The sequence below is a fragment of the Anguilla anguilla genome, chromosome 18 (assembly GCF_013347855.1).
Source record: "Anguilla anguilla isolate fAngAng1 chromosome 18, fAngAng1.pri, whole genome shotgun sequence".
Taxonomy (NCBI): Eukaryota; Metazoa; Chordata; class Actinopteri; order Anguilliformes; family Anguillidae; genus Anguilla; species Anguilla anguilla.
The window spans coordinates 7,780,207-7,800,808 of NC_049218.1; the positions used below are offsets into that span (position 1 = coordinate 7,780,207).

The 20,602-nt window shown below is 43.5% G+C and overlaps 2 protein-coding genes across 4 annotated transcripts in view; one reads left to right on the forward strand and one right to left on the reverse strand.

The window, feature by feature from the left end:
* inpp5f (inositol polyphosphate-5-phosphatase F) overlaps window positions 1-4,585 on the forward strand; it is a 28,596-nt gene extending 24,011 nt beyond the window's left edge. The window contains exon 20 of the mRNA XM_035400552.1: window positions 82-4,585. Within this exon, the coding sequence (XP_035256443.1) occupies window positions 82-1,507 (1,426 nt within the window). The 3' untranslated portion in view covers window positions 1,508-4,585. The remainder of the gene's footprint in view (window positions 1-81) is intronic.
* Window positions 4,586-6,185: 1,600 nt separating this feature from the next.
* On the reverse strand, window positions 6,186-11,440 carry LOC118218131 (C-type lectin domain family 4 member G-like). 3 transcript variants are annotated; one of them, XM_035400554.1, is made up of 7 exons: window positions 11,119-11,439; window positions 10,552-10,653; window positions 8,561-8,684; window positions 8,307-8,518; window positions 7,605-7,756; window positions 6,910-7,013; window positions 6,186-6,353 (listed from the first exon to the last, which is right to left on the reverse strand). In XM_035400554.1, the coding sequence occupies exons 1-7, from the start codon at window positions 11,237-11,239 to the stop codon at window positions 6,215-6,217; spliced, it is 954 nt and encodes a 317-aa protein (XP_035256445.1). In that variant the 5' UTR covers window positions 11,240-11,439; the 3' UTR covers window positions 6,186-6,214. The 3 variants fall into 3 exon arrangements, with proteins under 3 accessions (XP_035256445.1, XP_035256444.1, XP_035256446.1); XM_035400553.1 differs by having other exon boundaries at window positions 8,307-8,684; window positions 11,119-11,437; XM_035400555.1 differs by lacking the exon at window positions 10,552-10,653 and having other exon boundaries at window positions 8,307-8,684; window positions 11,119-11,440.
* Window positions 11,441-20,602: the final 9,162 nt, after the last annotated feature.

The following is a 20,602-nucleotide window of genomic DNA, read 5'->3' on the forward strand; positions in this document are numbered from 1 at the left end:
TACATTTGCAGGTATATTTTCACATTTTGTGTGAATGGCGGTGCCTGACAGATGTGTTTATCCTGACGTTCCTTCTTTCAGGAAACACAGTAGGCCTCACGACGACATCATGGGCATACGAGAAAAAAACCAGGACCAGGTCCTTGGCAGCACCGGCCTGGCTCAAGGCAAAAACTTCCTGATGAACAAGTTTTCGTCCCTGAACCAGAAGGTGAAGCAGACCAAATCGAACGTCAACATCGGCAACTTCAAACCCCTGGGGAAGCTGGGGAACATCTCCAAGACGGACGTGACGGTCAACTTCCTCAAGCCGAACATGAAGGTGGCCCTGTGGAAGTCCGACAGCAGCCTGGAGACGCTGGAGAACAACCCCGGCGGCGGGGCGCACAAGGGCCACTCGGACGCGTCGGACCTGGAGATCTCCTCCGACTCCGACTCCTGCCACTCCGACGACCGGCCCCACTCCGCGTCCCTGGAGAACGTGGACTACGTGCTGCCCAGCTGCGGCATCGTGGCGTCGGCCCCCCGCCTGGGCGCCCGCTCCCAGTCCATCGGCGGCGTGGAGATCGTCGTGCCCTCCGTCATCCGCATCACCAACTGCGAGGGCAAGACGGAGGGGCGGGATGAGGCGGAGGAGGAGGAGGAGGAGGGGCGGAACAGAGGTCCAAAGGGGCATGGTGACGCATCAAAGGGGCAGGGTGAAGTGCCGAAGGGGCAGAACAAAGCACCAGATGGGCGGGGCAAAGCACCAGATGGGCGGGGCAAATCACCAGATGGGCGGGGCAAAGCACCAGAGGAGCGGGGCAAAGCACCAGATGGGCGGGGCAAATCACCAGATGGGCGGGGCAAATCACCAGAGGGGCAGGGCAAAGCACCAGAGGGGCGGGACAAAGGACCAAAGGGGCAGGGTGAAGCACCAGAGGGGCGGGACAAAGGGTCAAAGGGGCAGGCCGCTGAAGCCGCGGTGGAGGAGGACGCGAAGCTGAGCTTCGGGACCCCCATCGACGCCTACTGCCTCCAGTTCGCCCAGGACGCAAAGAGCAAGTGCGCGGCGGCCCCGGAGGCCCCGGCCCCCGCCGCCCCCCCTCAGCAGGACGCTCGCGCGCCGGGCAGCGCAGTGGCGCCCGCCAGCGCGGAAAGCCAGCCGCCACTGCCGCCACCGGGGGAGCAGCAGCTCCCGAGGCCCGCCCAGCTGGACGTGAGCGCGGACCTGCTGAGCGTCCAGCCGCCGGGCTCCGCCTCCTCGCAGAGGAGCCTGGGCGCCCCCCCGGAGGGCAGCGCCGAGCCCTCCCCGGCCGACGGCAGCCGCACCGTCTCGCCGTTCGCCAAGATCCGGAGCTCCATGGTGCAGGTGGCCAGCCTGACGCAGGCCGGGCTCAGCCAGGGCATCAGCTTCGCCGTGGCCAAGGTCCAGAAGAGCCCGGAGCCGGAGGCCGTCAACGAGACCCAGCAGAACCAGCTGAAAGCCATGTTCACCCAGTGCCAGACCAGGATCATTCAGATATAGCGCCCTCCTGAGGCGCCTCGCTGTCGTTGGCGTACCTGAAGAAAATGAGCTTGCACACACGACCCGTCGTTGCCGATCCAAGTAAACCTGGGAAGTTCTGTGCTGACCCATGTTTTTTTGGGGCGGCGTTTTCTCCAGTCGACCCAGTTAGGAGTGGCTGTATTCAGTGTCCCGATGGTCTTTTCACTGAAATATTTCATCCATGTTGCATGTCCAGCTCTTGTTAGACTAAGGTAGACGAAAGCAGGCCGAGTTTTACAGAGTGTCAGAAAGACGACTTAAAATTAGCCTGTGATAGTGGCACTGTCTGAATCTAAACCGTTTCAAAATGGCCGAGATGGCAGATCCAGTTGACTGGTTCAATTTCCTTACTGAAAATAAATTTTAAATAATTTTATATGTCCATCTGTGTAATTTAACAAAATGGTGTAAATTAAACACTAAAACTGTCATGAACGGGTAACTCCAAGTGAAATCAAATGTAGCTTTTAATTTTAAATTAAATTAATGGAAATATTTCCCCTTGGAACAATTGTTAGTTGGAGTGCTAATGTATATATATATATATTTTAGTCACAAGGCTGCCATAGCTAGTGTGACTTTGCACCAAACGTAAAACATAACAGAATGTAATGCAATCTGGAGTTTGGAGATGTGGACGGGGATCGGAGCGGATGTGTAGGCTATAACTCCAGTGCCAAAATCATCTAGTCTGGTGAAATGAAAAGTTTATTTTCCCGTCATAAGCATAATTGTGCACTGCAAGGGAAATCATGTGTGATCTCGGTTAGAGTGTGTTTCCTGCGGAGTTGAGTGTTTCCTGTACGGAAGAGTGTGTTTCCCGTAGGGGAAAAGTGCGCTTCCTGTGGGGGAAAAGTGCGCTTCCTGTGGGGGCAAAAGTGTTTCCTGTATGGAATCGGAGTGTGCGTTTCCTGCTGTGTACAGTGCATTTCTTCTGGGGAAGAGTGTATTTCCTGCGGTGTGGAATGTTTCCTGTATGGAAGTGTGTTTCCTGCTGAGTAGAATTGAAGCGTGTTTCCTGTAGGCTATAGTGTGTTTCCTGTAGGGTATATTGTGTTTCCTGTAGGGTATAGTGCATTTCCTGTAGGGTATATTGTGTTTCCTGTAGGGTATAGTGAGTTTCCTGTAGGGTTTAGTGAGTTTCCTGTAGGGTATAGTGTGTTTCCTCTTGGGTGTGGAAGCATGTGTTTTGGTTACTGAACCTCTGTAAACACAGGATTGCCTCGGTGGGATATCCAGGACTGTTCTTTATTTACTTCATAAGCATAAGCTGAGTAACAAGACACCATAAAAATGTCCAAAGTGAGTTCCGAATTGGTGAGTCTCCAACAGGGTTGGAGAAGAATTTCATTTAAGTTGGGCAATTAATTTCGGAATTTTTAATCGAATCCGGAATCATCACAGGACATCGTGGCCATTTCTCAATTTATGAATTGAATTTAATTTCAGTTACTGAACTCAGCCCCAGGCTCTCCTCTCCAGTCTCTCAGGCTTCCAGTCTTGGTCGCTGTGTAATGCGCGAGCAGAAGTGATTGTTTCAGCACTCCAAGGTAAGTTTACACAAGCAGCGCAACGGAAACTGAACTAATGACCGTGTTGTAAATTATATGTAAAATATGTATAAAGTTGGAATTGTTCTACATTTCATTGTTCTATAAAGATAGCGTGTTGGACTTTTGCAATGATTAATAATCCTTGCAAGTTTTTTTTTTTTTTTTTTTTCTTTCTCGTGAGGTACTGGTAGATCAGCTCCTGTAACTGTGCACCTCCGAGAACTCTGTCTCCTGAAAGGGTCACATGAGTCCAAAGGGACTAATTTATTTCGGAACGACCAAACTGACATGGCACTATATGAATGCATTTCCGTGCAATTAGAAGATGGCTTTCAAGCTCATTTTCCTGTCATTGAAACAAGTTGAGCTTTAGATTGAATTCTGAAGAATGTTTTAGGTCTGTTTAGCTGAAATTTTAACTGGATCTTAATGTTACGTGTATCGTACGTTTGATTAACAATAGGAAATAGGCCATGGGTAACAGAACTGGCTTAGAGAACTAGAGAACTTGTATTATACTGTAATCGTACTCTGAAATGCAACTGTAAGCCTCATTAGATTATTATTTTATGATACCGAATATATTCAATTCTTAACGTGTGATTCATTACGTATGTCATCCGTTTGATGGGAAAATACTCCTTTTTTGTGTACTGGTACCATATCAACTGACATTCTTTTATAAGCTTCACAGAGTTTACAGAGCTATTACAGGTGAGGTATGGATGTAGTCGTCTTGCACAAACCTGCAAAGAGGTGTTACTGTTTTAGCAGCCCTGTAGCTATTTTCGCACTCAAATTGAGGCGCTAACTGCCAGTAGCTGGCAGGACACGGTTGTAGCAGGCTAATAATATCAGATGCTAACCGCTGTTGAGGTCAGGCTTGCAATAGGAAGTGTTTTAGCTGTGGGATTCTGCACTGTATCTGTCTGCTACTGTTATCTGTTCCAAAACAAAGAGTTCTCAGCCATTCTCAGTAAAAACAAAGGGTACATAATAATGGTGGATTATTTACAACAACAAAAAAAACAAACAAATGTGGAATTTTTTGGTTTTTGAAATGTTTGGTTTTTGCATTTTTGTTTTCTTTTTTTTTTTTGCTGTGAAACTATTTCCTGGCTGGCGGATGGAGGTGAGTGTTAAGATACAACTATTAGAAGAACTTTGAGCAGGCGTTTCCACCGAAGAACAGCTGTTATGATCATGTTTGCCTTTTCCCCCCTTTGATAAAGTGCTCTGAATTAAGATCAATTATGTTAGAGAGTGACAGTCTTATCATCAACATTGTTGTCAGAGGTCATGAGCATATTCTTCTGTCGGTCATATTTGTGTGGTTGTTGGTCATTACTTTCATGGCAAAACTTGAAAAATATTTTTGCCCCTTGTATTCTAAACTGTTGCATATTAAAATATTTATTCTCATCGCTGTATTGCATTCTGTTGGATTGTCCTATCATTGTGGCAATAAACATATACTGATGATAACAGTCAAGTACTGCTCTTGGAAGGGTGTGTGTGGGATATTTATTTTACTGAGCTTACCTTTGCCTGAATTAAGTGTTTTTCTTTTAAGGATTGGGACATAACCAGAAAACTGAAGGTACTGCATCACAGTTACAGGGGCAGGCTAGGGCTTTGTTCTGGGTTCGAACATGGTCCCACATAATCTTGGAAGCCACAAACAATTCTAAAATTCTAAAATTCCACTATGTTTTGTTTTGGGGGGAAAAATACTTTTAAATGGCCTGAAATTACCTCACTTCACATTGACTGGTGAGGTTATGTTAGGATAGGTTCTCGGTAAGCCAGGAAACATTTATAGACTTCTGCTATATAGCCGGCCGTTGGTTTATCATAATGCATCTGATCTCACGAACATGATCATTCAGTCAAATCTTTACCAGTATTTCAGAACAAAGGAAATCATGTGGGATCAAAGAACTTTATTCAGCAAATTGTTATATTTAAATGTACAGTTTACTAGCTTACAGAACAGGTAACATATCAGATTATGTAGACATATAAAAATACAATAGTGCAATAGTTAGTTTAGAATTACTTGGAGCCCTACATTTACAACTTGGATGTTTTTGCCCTTGTACTGATTTTGGGGGGTGAGCTATTTGGTCACTCTGTCTGAGTCGTGAGCGTGGACCTCGCAGGTTATTGGTCTGATTTCTGGTGGGGCACTGCCCTTTCTACTCTTGTGCACGATAATTTGACCTCAGTTGTTCAGTATGCATCCAGCACTATTCACTGATTGTGTGTGGAGAATCTAAGCTGTGCTGTTCTGGGTAAGAGTAGATGCTGAATGCATCAGTTTGTGAAATGAGCACCTTGTGTGCATATTACAATCTACAGTGATTTAAGAAAAATAAAAAATAAGCCACCGCATTGACCATATGTCATTTTGGCTCAAGACAATCAGTTCATTAACATATAAAGATTGTAACGGCAACAGCAGTAACAGCATTTTAAGAGAAGTTGATTCTCGGCTCAAAATAATTTTACACAAAGGATGACATGAGGGGAAGGATTTGTAGATTCCATCAATCACATGAGACAGGTAGGCATGGGCTCTCAATCGATCACGAGACAGGTAGGCATGGGCTCTCAATCGATCACGAGACGGGTAGGCATGGCCTCTCGATTGATCACATGAGACAGGTAGGCATGGGCTCTCAATCGATCACGAGACAGGTAGGCATGGGCTCTCAATCGATCACACGAGACAGGTAGGCATGGGCTATCAATCAATACAATGTGACAACATAATGATATGCAATGAAACAAACAAAAAAAAATGTAAGAAAATGAAGTGCAACATGGATAATGCGTGACTACTAAATGTAAGAAACGTGTAACTAATAAATGTTTAGTAAAAAGAATATACAAAAATAATGCTATTTTTCATTTCGCTCATTTTGTTACATGGAGCATTTTTTAGATCTTATTTTTACTCAACATTTATTATGTGCAGTGTGTTTACAAGTACATCAGATTTTTTGTATCTTGTTTTGGCACCCTGCCTTCAAGAGCACCTTGCTTCGCGTCGCCTGGGGTCCACCGAAAAAAAACGTTTTCGGCAGCACTCTGCCTCTCCTGAGTCGTCATTTTGACGCGGTTTCTTGTTTCAGACGCAGGAGGCGTCGGCCTCGCAGATCCACATCCAGGTAAAATCGCACGGCGTGTCGACCCATAGCTCCTCGCCAGGGCCGGTGAGCACACAGTGCGCTCTCCTGTTCTCATCTGGAGATCCAGCCTTCCAGAATCTGGTGAAGAAGCAGAGGGACAGAAGCTCAGCGCTTCAATGGCTGTCTACAGGAACAGAGGGACTGCTTCATTTTATTCTGTCCATAGCCGTCTCTGTTACTGCAGTGTAGGACACTCCAGGCTGTAAATAAGCATTCAGTGGAAGACCCCTCTCGATGGGAGATTATATTGCACTATCCAATGCATAATTCAGGGTCCCATCAGACATACTGCTATGTGGCAGAATGTGTAAAAAGACATATATTGAATGTAATAAATGCAGAATTATTACAATGTATGTGCTTTTAATATAGGGTTATAATATACTAAATAGAGTTTTAATATATGTTCATAAGAACTTGAGCTTGACAGTAACATTAAGATATGACGATACAGCTATAGAAGGATATTTAAATGTATGCTTTTTTGACTTGAAATGTAGATCATGTGTACGTGGGTTGGAAATGAATGTTTCATTGAGGAAGTTTCTGCTCTCTGTAAGTGCATCCCCTGTACTGTTTGTGTGTGTGTGTGTGTGTGTGTGCACGTGTGTGTGCGTGTGTGTGTGTGTCTCACGCTTGCTGCAGCAAGGTTCCGTCCACCCATTCAAAGGTTCTGTCTTCAGAGTCTTTTAGACCAATCCAGTGATGGCCTCCTTTTGCATGTTGGTTGATAAACTCCTGAACACAGACACAGAATGTTATCTATTTTATATGTGAGGCTGAATGTTGAATCGTCAGACTTGTTCTGTGTTTTCATGTCTTACTTTTTATGTTTAAGTTTAGTTTTTTGTGCAAAACAAAGTCCCTTTGGGGATATCAGAGACACTGAGAGACACAGACCACACTGATGCATTCTGGGTCTGTCAGATCCTGAACAGCAACATGAAGCACACCACACCACACTCTTAAATGAGAGATCAAACACACATATCAAAATAAGACCCAACAAGATATGAGAAACAACTTTACAGCAGCTACTCACCAATCTATACCTGCAAATTTAGATCCTTTTCCTTTCTATTTATTTCAAATCTTGTTTGAACGCATTTATTATTTAAATTCCTTTCAACCTTAACTGTTTTATCTACATAACTGTTCAAAGTTAAGTTTTTTATGGCTTTATCCTATTTCAGTTATTTTGTGTGTACTTTATTGTTAATAATAATAATAATAATAATAATAATAATAATCCTCCCATCTTATTCATTCATTCATTCATTCATTCAGTCATTAATTCATTCATTCGTTCATTCATTCACAGTAACTCACCTGTTCTTCTTGACTCTTTATAATCACCAGGTCAGCTCCCTGAAGTTTGCAGTCTTGGAGACTGTCCTCCCAGCTCTTCCTGAGTGTAGAGAAGAAGTAACACTTGGAGGAAAACTGCTTCCAGTCCCCTGGACAGGTGATGCATTGTCCCTCTTTAAAGAAAGATCAAAAAAACAATTTTTGTCTAATTCAGATGCAGGACTGCTAATAAAACTATGAATACTACATTTAGGAAAATAAAGAGATCATGCTGATGTTAAAAAGGCAATTCATATCTGCCTTGTTTAATTTTAATGCTACCCCCCCCCCGCTTTCTGCAATTTGAAATGCCCACTGATGCTTGCTCTGCAACACTCATCAAACACTCATCATTGTAGACACAGGTGGGCACAGACAAGCATGCGCGCTCTCCCGCGAAACACCGGAGGTTTCCGTCACTTCGTTTCACACTGCGGTCGACGGGTAGGGCTCGCACAGACGTGAGCTGGATGAAGGCAGGTCAAGCCTGTTGATGCAGCTCAACAGGCAAACTGCAAACCCCTGGTTGACCAGTGGGGGGGGGGGGGGGGGGGGGGGGCTGCTGATGTGATGTAGACCAGGTGCCACCACTCACTCTGTGAACTAGGGGGATAAAAAATAAGGGGGGGGGGGGGTTTTCTAGCTCTGCAGTGTAGTTTCTGTGTGGTTGGTGCTGGTTCTTACTCAGGCTGGTGCAGTCTTTCTGTAGCTGGTATAGTCTCGATAGTCTGTCGTAGTCTCTCTGTAGCTGGTCTTTCTTATTAGATAGGCTGTTGTAGTCTGTCTGCAGCTGATTTTTCCTTCTATATAGGCTGTAGTAGTCTCTCCGTAGCTGGTATTCCTTATCAGATAGCCTGGTGCAGTCTTCCTGTAGCTGGTCTTTCTCATTAGATAGCCTGGTGCAATCTTCCTGTAGCTGGTCCTTCTCATTAGATAGCCTGGTGCAGTCTTCCTGTAGCTGGTCCTTCTCATTAGATAGGTCAATGAGGTCTCTCTGTAATTGCTCTTTGTAATCCATCCAAGTGCATTTCCGGGCGTTGAGCCTCTCCAGGCCTCTCGCATCTAAGACAAAGACAGGAGGAGAAGTTACATCATGCCCCGCATCTATACGGCACTGAGAGTTTGGCATGTCTCAGGGTTTCACACAGAAATAACTACGAAGGCCACAGACTCAGCACGCATCTTCACAGTGCATCTGTGCCCTCTGACCTCACATAAGCACACAGAGTTTGGTTCACACTTCACACAGCCACACAATAAACCCCCAATGTACTGTAAATACAAGAACAGGTTGAGTTTGTTTTTGGAAAATAAATTGTATCGATTAAAGACTCCCCCCCCCCCCCCCCCCCCCCCCCACAAGAAATAACTTTTCTGTATGATACATTTAACTGCTCATCCCCAAAAAGAGAAGTTCAAAACCATTTTAAGTTTATCACCTCATCTGTCATGAGTTAGCTTGCGTATTGTGGCTGATGAAGAGAAGATATAATAGCTTAATGTAATAGGAACATGAATGATGTTTAAATGGGAGGGATGAGGGTTTCTGGGGATTGGGATGTCTCATTGCGTACCAGCGACCCCTGCTGGTCAATCGTGTGCCTAGAAGTTCTGATGAGCCTGATGAGACCTGGAGTGTAATCATATTTGGCCATTAGGGAGGAAGGAATGTTTTTTTTTTTTAAAGACATACTAGGGTGGCCATTTTATACAATTGAATGAAGGCTTCTCTGTTTTCCATTGTCTTTGGAAGGTTTTATTATTTCTGTGAAGAAACATCAGAACACAAAACCATCCAGATAATAGATGTAATAATGACTGCTCAACATAGCCAAAGACAACTACAACATAGAGCCACTGCTGCCATTTGGAGGTGGAGTTTCAGCTCCACGACACAAAAGCTATCTATATGTCATGACTGGCCTTATCACACAGTAGCAACGCATGCAGCATAATGTCGATCATACTCACAGAGGATACACTCACCCACTGTATCATTTAAAAAAATGTTTTAACTTTTATTTAACCTGGAAAAACCCCATTGAGATCGAAATCTCTTACACAATGGGGACCTGACATCACACACAAAATAACAAAGTTACACAAGACAGCAGACAAACAAGTTACAGACATCAAATGGAGAAAGAGACGGCAGTGTACCAGTAATTAAAAAGCACAGCAGAGGTTAAAAACACGAGCATATTTCAGTCACAGAGTCATGAATTACATATTTATAATGCACACACTGTATCACACTCACAAAGGACAAACACACTTTATCATACTCACAGAGGACACACACACACACTGTATCACACTCACAGAGGACACACACACACACTGTATCATACAGAGGACACATACACACTGTATCACACTCACAGAAGACACGCACACATACTGTATCATACTCACAGAGGACACGTACACACTGTATCACACTCACAGAGGACACACACACTGTATCACACTCACAGAGGACACACACACACTGTATCATACAGAGGACACACACTGTATCACTCTTACAGAGGACACACACACACACTCTGTATCATACAGAGGACACACACTGTATTACACTCACAGAAGACACGCACACACTGTATCATACTCACAGAGGACACACACACTGTACCACACTCACAGAGGACACACACACTGTATCACACTGACAGAGGACACACACACACTCTGTATCGTAAAGAGGACACACTCTGTATTATACTCACAGAAGACACACACACACTGTATCATGCTCACAGAGGACACACACACTGTACCACACTCACAGAGGACACACACACACACACAGACACACTTTATCATACTCACAGAGGACACACACACACACACACACACACACACACACTGTACCACACTCACAGAGGACACACACACACACACAGACACACTTTATCATACTCACAGAGGACACACAGGGCTATGGTGGCCGTCAGTAAGATGGCACATAGCAGCCCCAGACCCACTGCAGCCAGTCTGAGGAGATGTGAGCTTTTCCCGCTTTTCACTGCAATCACAAGCATCACTCGGGGTGAAACAACGAAACCACCATCACTACAGCTGAGAGCAGAACTGGGCAAAGAGGGTGGTATCTCTTTCTGTATTTCACACTAATTTCAGTTCATAATTATTTCACCAAATCATATGTTTGATCTGAAGTTTAAGCTACACTTACTGGTAAGCTTCTGCCTGGCAGCTTACAATAATTGTTTTAGCACCAAACATTCAAAAAAAAGAAAAAACCTGTACGCACACTGACCCTAGAGGAATGTAATCCCTCACACCTGGTACCCAGAAATGAAGGTCATGTCAACATTACTCTCAATATGCACCACAGATACACCTCTCGCTGATTCAACATATCCAACCACTGAAGACCAAAATGCTTTCATTCTTTGGCTCAAATTATTAGGTAAATTTTCACATGCATAGACATCATCAGCAGCTGCATAGGTGTATCACCTTAGCCTACCTGTGCTCTTTGCTCCTGAGCTGCTGTGTGAGGTCGCCCCCACTGTGCTGTACACGTTAAGGTCTGGGGAGTTCAGACTTGCGTATGTGCCCTCGGAAATGGACGTTGTAGACGCAGCCATTTCTGGACCGTTATGAAGAGTGCGCTACTAACGGTCCGCCTGGATCTTTTTAAACGTCTATTGCGTCGTGTCAATGTGATTTGCCGTATTTTGGCTGAAGAGGAACTGGCATTGACAAATCAGGCTTCCGTTTATCCATCTGTTTCTGCGTGAAATTCACACACACCGAGAAATGTATCAATAGTGTTCGGGCAGCAGTGTGGTGTAAGGTTTAGGGAAGTGAGCTTGTGATCTAAAGGTTTCAGGTTCAATTGGCAGGCAGGACACTGCTGTACACTTGAAGTAGTTGTCAAAGTCACTCTGGGTCAGAGCTTCTGCTAAATGCCTGTAATGCAGTTTAACCCTTTGAAGAAGAAGTTTTTTATTTCTGCCAAGAGGAGCCTGGTTATTATTATTATTATTATTATTATTATTATTATTATTATAGGCAGATCCTGGATGGGATCATGCGTTTGGTCGCATGTGTTTGTGGGTGTGTGTGTTTGTGTCTCTGTCCGCAGCTAATCTCACATACTACTGGGCCGATCAGCTTAATATTTGTTGTGCATGCTGACAGCAGGCCAAGACCTGAATTCTCGAATATTTTGCAAATCGGTCAACGACAATTAATTCCATCATTGTTGTCCATTGAAATAGATTGAGTGCTAACTTCTAACCGGCCGCTAGGGGCCGCAAGTGATCAACAACTGCTTCCGTTTGGAATGCCTGGCGGAGATCTGCACTCTACTGAGTGCACTCTTCTAGTTTGGAATGTTTTTTTTTTTTTTTTTGTTGCTGTTGTTGCAAAATTCTAGATAGAACAATGTAGGCTTATTCAGCTTCCTTTAATTGTCATTGAAAACATAACAGAATTAAGATGATTGTTGCAAATGAACAACCAGCAAGAAACAAGTGAACTATTAGTTTGTCAAATGGCTTTTTAAACAAAACGTATTTAGCCAGCCAGCTAGCAATCTTTTCAATGCCATAATCTCATTTTCGTAGCAGGTTTGCTAATAGCCTCACCGTAAGCTTTGAAACAATTGTGACAGCAACCAATAGTTAATATCGTATGCAACTAGCAATGTTAGTCAGCAATCATTGCTACATTGTTGTAAATACCAACCAAGCCAGTTTAATTATAAGCCAAAAAAGTACAGGCTAGGCTACTGCCGGCCCTGTGGCAGGAACAGCAACCCCTGGACATCCTGCAGACTTTATTTAACGTTATTTTGCTGTCTGATCACTCCCCGGCTTTGCGTCCCTGTGGCACCCCGGCCCGTTTTGGCCGCATTGGCTGCAATTCCTAGTCGGCCCTTCGCGAGTGGGTTCCTGCTCGCTAGTCGGCGCTGTGCTACAGGCGTTTCTAATCCGTGAGTAAGCGCTCAAACTTTCTCCGTGTTGGTTTTCTGGTTGGGGTTGTTGCTTTGTGTTCATTAAATTCTTAATTCGACTCCGTATCCAGCCTCTTGCATATGAGTTATACCTGCTGTGTGTGATCTTATTGCTGTGGGTAGGGTACCATTTTTTGTGTTCAGTTTCGGCAGGACGCAGGTCACATTTTTCATTTGGTAGTCTGCTAAATCATGACGATGCAACGCAGTTTGACGATTCGACTTGTACTGCCTCACCTCCTCTCCGGCGGCTCATGCTACCTGTGTTTAGGATATGGTAGCTATCATCTACATGTAAATGAAACACGCTTAAACTCCAGAATATTTTCCCATCTGCATTTATCTAATACTATCCCATGTCTTTCTGAAGTTAAAAGAATTACGAGGCTTGATCTTTTTTTCTCTACCTCCAAAATTTTGTGATTGTACAAGCTTTTATTGTACAGACTGAGTCCATCCCCGGTCCTAATAATGATACGCCTGGGGATGGGGTTTAAAGGACTAGGACTAGACTCTTCAGCTTCAAGAGATGCGATTTCGTCCTTGCGTGATTTACTGGCTGCTTGTAGTTTTGCATAGACTGCGTTGTTGCTGTTCTCGTTTGTGTTAGTGTTAATCAGTTTAGCCTTCAGGGTCCAAGTTGAATTATGCGGTTGTTCCCTGCACTTGGACCGGTACTTCTCTCTAGGGTTTTCGTCATACTTGTTCCTGGTTATGGTTATACACTTTGTTGTACGTCGCTCTGGATAAGAGCGTCTGCCAAATGCCTGTAATGTAATGTAATGTAATGTTTAATGACAAGGAGTTTGTTTTAATGGGCGATTTAAATTGGCATTGGTTAACTCCTAGTCCTGATCCCTTCAAAGGCATTTGCAACTCTCCCAAACTCACACAACTTGTCAATTTCCCCGCAAGACCCAATACGAAATCGCTTGATAAATCTACTCGTGTTGATCTGATTCTTACCAACACACCTCAATAATACTGTGCGAAAAGCACAAACTGACATGGAAATGGCACCAAGACTGTATGATGTGGCTCAGTGGCAGACAGAATCCAGAGTCTATATAATGCAAGTAGATGCACACTCAACAATATGACATTTTAAAATAACTAATACTGTTTTACAAATGTCTTTATTTAAATTTTAATTGCACATTCTATATTCTAGGCAATCGTGGTTTAGGTTTTTGAGCATATCTTTACAAATTATGAATATGAGTGTTGTGTGTTTTATATGTGATTCAACTTAATCTTAAGTCTTTGTTATACTGAGTTTAGTTGTGCTTCTTTACTGAGTCTAAAACCAAACAGATATAGTCTTTTGTTCATATTTCATATTAATATTAAAATACGAACACAAGAGGGCACTGTAACCCACAATATCACTGTAGCTTTGCATCCATATTAGGACTTGACAGTCTAGAACAAGGGTGGCCAACCCAGGTCTTGGAGAGCCACAGAATCTGCTGGTTTTTTAAAATTTATTCTGCACTTAATTGATCGATTATAGCAGTTGATTAACTCTCCTCACCTGGTTGCTTCAGTCTAAGTGGTTGCTGTATTTAAGGTGAAAACAAAAACCAGCAGACCCTGCGGCTCCCCAGGACCAGGGTTGGCCACCCCTGGTCTAGAACAATGATAAGAAAGTCGAAATGTGATATAGGAGAGCATTTACTTTAGGGTCTGTGCTTAAAGTGGGCCATCAGAGGCTTTGAGTCCCAAGCACAATCGGGATATTGAATTTCCAGATGCATTTTTTAATAATTAGCCAATGAATTTCCTTATAGGATGTCATTGTTTGTTTATGGCATCATATGAAAATGACAATGCCACTAAGGAATCTTTCACAGTGCAAAATTGACATCAGCAGATGCAAATGATGCCGGTGGAGATTATCTACAGCAAATAATTGTGTCTTGGAATTTGTTTGATCTCGAGGAAAGCTAATAGGATGAAGACTGGGAAGGGAAGGCTGTATATTTTTAAATTCTACAGATATATAAAAAAAAGAGATTCTTGCCTTTGTAGCTGTGAATGGAGGTCACAGGAAAGTGTCTTTCAGTAACCTTGCTGGGGCTTGCATTTGTGTGAACGGTGGAAAATTCTGATGAGAGCGCATTGGGCGCTCGCTGCTCAGTGGATCAAACAAACGAAAAAAGGGGAGTAACAAGGTGCTCTTTCAACCGCAGTGGAAAATTCAATCCCTGGCAAATGGGTCGACACGACAGCACCATTACATTCATTTTCTAATCAGGCAAAAGTAGAATTGTCCATTTGGGGAATTTACGCCTCGACTTTGAGCTGCTAATAGTGGCCTACTGCACTTGGTTTTTAAAATGGAACTTTTCACAGCCTCGGTACTGATTCGTCGCAGGCTTCGTGTGATGATGGTAGTCGTGATTAGCCCATGCTAACTGCTGCCCTGTTGTCTAGGTTACAAGCGTGACCACCTGCACGTCTTCTACCTGGAGTCGAGTGCATTCGAAAGCCTCCGTTGGTGGATAAATGTCAGAGCGGCTGAAAACCTCTACGTCTTCCTCGTGCTCAGGCAACTCCTCGCTGAAGCATCTGTGAGCTTGCGGAGTGCGGCTAAATAAAAGATTACGGTTGGTCGGAGACCACATGAGTTAGCAGATATTTAAATTCACTTGGCAATGCGCCTATTCAGTTTTATTTGTACACTGCTCTTTAGAGAGACAGTGCCGGAGGAAATGAGGAAAATAGGAAAAGTGATAAAAATGAAGCCTGAACAGTTATTTTCACAACCTGAATTGCTAATGACTATGTGTCAGAAATGAACTCCTTTCCACACTGGCGACCTCACTGCAAATTAAATTAAATTGTGCTGTTCTGTGAATTTAAGAGGCACATTCACAATGATGGTGCAGTGTGTGTGTGCGTGTGTGTGTGTGTGTGTGTGTGGGGGGGGGGGGGGGGGGGGGTGCTGTTGTTATAGTAACAGATTAAGGTCAGCAGTTTTGTTTTCTATTGTTGCCATGGATTTGCATAGGTGCGATTTTTAGAAGGCATTCTGCAGTATCGGTAGACTACTGTACCATATCTGACACTTTTAGCTCCAGTCATCCTTGTGCATTATCATTTTCATTCATTTATAGAGCTCCTAATGTGTGTCCAGAGGGCAAAAGCATTTTGTTTATTGTTTTATTCATTCATTTATTTTCGCTTGGAAGTATTGGCACTTAACATAATCACAGAAGACAACTACCAAAGAATAACTTCATAAACATCATGAAATAATGTTTCATTGCGGCATTATTTTTGCACCTATGTTAAGCCTGCAAACCTTCATAGTAAATGTTGTGCATAAGTGAGTATTGGCATTGAGAGGACATACTTTGCGTTACTGTTTAGTGGTTATTACAGCGCCATACTTTTAAACGCATCCGATCATTGCCAAGGACATCCTAACGTGTACATCGGCTTCCCAGTTCGGTCTCGTCCTGTTTAACGGCATTTCCTGTTCCATCGTCGAACCCGTGCCAAAGAGAAAGGGGGCTGGGGCATTCCGATGGAGTGAGATCATCACGGGGTCTCTGTGAAAAGCCTCTCCAGGTGTTGCGCTGCATTCCAGTGTACATTACGTCACCGGCTGTGGTCAAGGTAAAATGTTCAGAGTTCATTCAACTCTCAGAGAGTTTATAATGCATTGAAAGTACTCTGTGACAGTATTCAGAGTTGACCGATACTGAATATTTTACTGCGGTAAAAGTAACGTTTCATTCAATTTCCAGTCAAAAGTACATTGACCAGGCTTTTTTTTTTCGAACACACCTTTTTTTTGTTGTTCGCCTTCCCTCCCTGCGTGCGTTAGCATGTTCAGACGGCTCTGTGGCCAGAAGCACTATCCCGTCTATCCCACAGTTCAACCACCCTGCCTTTTTTTTTTTTTTTTTTTTTGTTTCTACGGAGAGGATCACCATGGCGATTAAGGCTGGGCTCGCGGTGTCTCCGTGCGTGACGGTTCACGCTGTGCTCTGGCAGGCTTGCAGGAGGGTCACACCTGTGGAGCCACAGTGGGCAGGGAAGGCTGTTGCCGGTTTACGGGAATGACCCCCCCCCGAGGCAGAGGTCTCGGACTCCAGTCCCGGAGGGCCGCGCTCTCGACCGGGTTTTGGGATCTCCTTTCCATCTGTGGCCAGTTTGGGCCTTGGAGACCAGGTGTGCAGACTCCGTTGCTTAAATGAAGCCCTTAAGAGCAGGGACACGTCAAAAAGCAGCAGACACTGAGGCCTCTCTGGATTTGAGCTTGAGATCCCTGCTCAGAGGCCTCTGTGGTACAACCTGTAGTTCAACCTACTTGGAATCTCCCTCATCCCCTGGGATGGGAATAGATTCATAATTTCAGCCTGTCTTCCATTGGCTAGAAAGCCTTCCCTTACCCAATGACGATATATTGTAATATATTTAATAATACTTTTAAATATATGGAGCTATTCAAGTCTGTATTGTTGCATGCCAGTACATTCCGTGGGCTGCGGACGTGACACGGAGAGCAGTCGTGTGTTATGGTATGTAGGTCAGGTCAGGCCTTTTCCACATGACTGTGCCGTGCACGAGCTTGCGTGTGGATGGGGGCAGCCAGGCAACCCCATAATCAGAAACCTTGTGCACTTCCTGCAACAGGGCACCCTCAAAACAGATGTGTTAGAAGAACACATAAAATATGTAATTTTTTAAAGACACACCTCCATGTCTAGTCAAGCAAAACGCACTTTGTGCTACTTTCAACATGGTCTGTGTTTAAAAAGTCTCAATTTGTAACACAAAAGCAGCAACTTCGACACAAAATGTGTTGAAAGCAGCACAAAAGCGGTAACACAAAAAGAGTGTTGGATATTGACACATCCTTTCTGAAAGTGCACGCATGAAATGGTCAGACAACGATGCTGATGCCGAGCTGCGAAAACAGTACGACGAGGCCCCGGAGCGAACGCGATCTCCGCATTTCACTCTGTCAAACGCGTTAGCCTTTCAGCGCGCCCAGAAAGGACGGGGGCCGACGAACCTCCTCGTTTCATAGCACAACGAATCAGAGCGGAGGATTTAAAAGCAGCCGCATCTTCCGCGCGGGTCATACGCGTTCAAGCCTGCGGGATAAACTGCTTTCAGATGTCGCTGGGGATTTAGTGGAATCGGCCCACAGAAAGCGAGTCTGTCTCTAATGAACCTAATCAGGAGTTCGACTGAGACGGACACAGACGAGCAGCGCCGCTGCACTCTGAGATAATCGCGGGAAATTATCGCGGAGGTTTACGCAGAGGCTAAAATCAGGTCTGGTCACGCTGTCCAGGCCCATCCAGGTTTTAGGAATTTTTATGAAGCATCTAAGCTTCTGCTCCTGAGTTCCAGCTGAGATAGGAATGTTTCTGCTGGTAGCTGGTGATGAATGTAGCTGTAAAATGATAAGCAGACCCAGACTCAATGAGTGATTAAGTGGTCTGGCCAAGAGAGACCAGAGTAAACCGATCGTCTCACTCTGTGGTACAATGACTGTACAATGAATCCTACATACCGGGAGACTTTGGCAAAAGAACACACTGTTCTTAGTTGAAAACCGCAGATAATTGCACAGTGGTTGATTATTAGGATGATAACAATAAAAGCAACAACATAAATTATAATAATTACAATAATCATCACCATAATAATTATCACAGCTCAGAGATGTTCATTATATGTTGATTGTGAGGTTATGGGCCTTAAGTGCTTCTACCATGATTTAATATGATATCTGACAGAGCGTAGAGTCCTTCCATAGTCTGAGGAAGCAGACATTGGTCTGTTTGACAAGACTCTAACCAGCCAGGTTGCAGGCTTCTGATAGGTCAGAGGAGGCGGGACATGCCCTGCCAACTGTGCCACCCCGCCAGGCTCCTGGGCACAGGCTGGCGGTGCCATGGACGGGTTTCCTTTCCGGGCCAAAGAGCACACCACTGTGCCAAAAATCAGTGGCACTGGGGAACCCCCAGATAGTAGCACTTCATGAAAATGTAATCAAACTTTCACGCATGGCAGACAGAGCAAGGCTAATTTAATTAGTTAATATAATGCACTTACTATGTACTGGGAAATTGCTTGTGAGAATATGATATATTTTGAGTGCATATTAAATATACACCTGTGGAAGGATTGCAGCACGGGAAGATAAACATGACAGTAATACAGAAACTGTTGTTTTCTGTCACGCAGGAACCAGTTGAAAGATAAATAAATTATTCTGAAGTTAGCTCTGTGGTGTGATTATAAAGCTGAATGCTCTCAGTAGATGTACATACAGTATGCTCCTTATCCAGATGGTGCCATATTATAGGGGTTCAGTGCTCTAAATCAAATGCCCATCTGCCACACTCTATTGATCCTGTTGTCCGAACTGCAGCCAGCCGTAAAGACCCCTAGGACTGTGTTCCACATCCCCAATCCACACTGTAAAAAAAAAATCCCTTAGCAAAATGGTGAAAAGACTGGTAGCAATAATGTTGCCAGTGGAAAAACCATGTAATGAAGGCAAACAAACTGTATAAATCCTGCTATTTTATGGGATGGCCATTAAACAGTGAGCCATTGCCATTGTTCTACATGACTTTGACAGTGTTTTGAAAATGAAAACATTTACAAACTGTCAATCACAAACATTTTACAGTAAAAATGCAGTTTTTCTTTTTTCTATTTTTTTTTTAATTATTTTTTTTAATACAGTGTAGTGGACCACTGAACAAAAACACTGGGTGATACATGTGCCAAATGAACAGTTTCCACTGATTCACTCATTTGGATCTGACTGTGTAGCAGTTCTCTGCGTCTATTGTGATGAAGGAATAAATAAATGCAACTTTTGGTACATAAGACATTATATGAATGAACTACCCTCCCACTGGCTCATTACAGCCCACACTCAAATACATTTGTTGGGTAAGTCTCCAGTAGAAAAATTAATTCCAGGAAATTTGAAAATAATTAAATTATTCCAAAGTTTACTTTTTATTGTAGAGCACACAGAGACATTTGGAAGATTTTGTACTGTGGACAATACAAGCCACTGGTCTAAAAATACATTGTACATTCATAATAAACTCCAGATTTCTCAATTGCTCTGAATCTGTCCAAGAATTCCCAAATAAATTAATCTCAGGTTTCAATTTAAGCCTAAAATGTTGTGTTGCGTATATAGGCTGTCATATATTGAGACCATCATACTTCAGTGAATAACAAAAATAATGCAGAAACATGGGGCAAGACTCCCTCCCCTAAGGATTGGTTCCTTTTACACATTCATGTGATAAAAATAGTTTTTGAAAAGAGGTTCAACATAAAGGTCCGAGTCCACTGAACAAATACTGTATAAAAATGGACGCAGAAACCAAACTTTTTTCTTTTTTTTTTACAAAACAATTTTTTTTTCATGTTTAAGGGGCGTTTTCCCCAGTGGGCGTCTTGCCGCTTGTTACCTTGGTAATCCAGCAACGTACTACTGAGCTGCTATACACTACCATAGCTTTTTTCTGATACGTAAAAAATATGTAGCCTAATATGTAAAAAACAGAGGGTGGCACTGTTGTGCCTCGTGCGTAATAACCGCGTCAATCCGTCACATCCAAGATGAGCGCAGCGGTAGAATTTACATATAAAATATTGGCTATAACAATATAACTGCTCAATTCTCATTATCACATTAAATAATAATAATAATAATAATAATAATAAATTAATAAACACAGTAAGCATTACATTTTGTTTTTAGATCCCGTAAAAAATACAACAAAAAAAAGAGCTAGCAAGTAAGCAGCAGCTGTCAACACGTTTTATATGATGGTCCGAGTTATTGCGTCGTGAAAAAAATTGGGGAATCGGGGCGAAGATGACGTTAAAGGGAACTATTTTCTTGCTTCGGTTTTAAGCGCAATATAGTTATACTTGGCGGATGCAGAAACGGGTAAAATCAGTGCCTTGAGGGGTTGAGGCAGTGCCG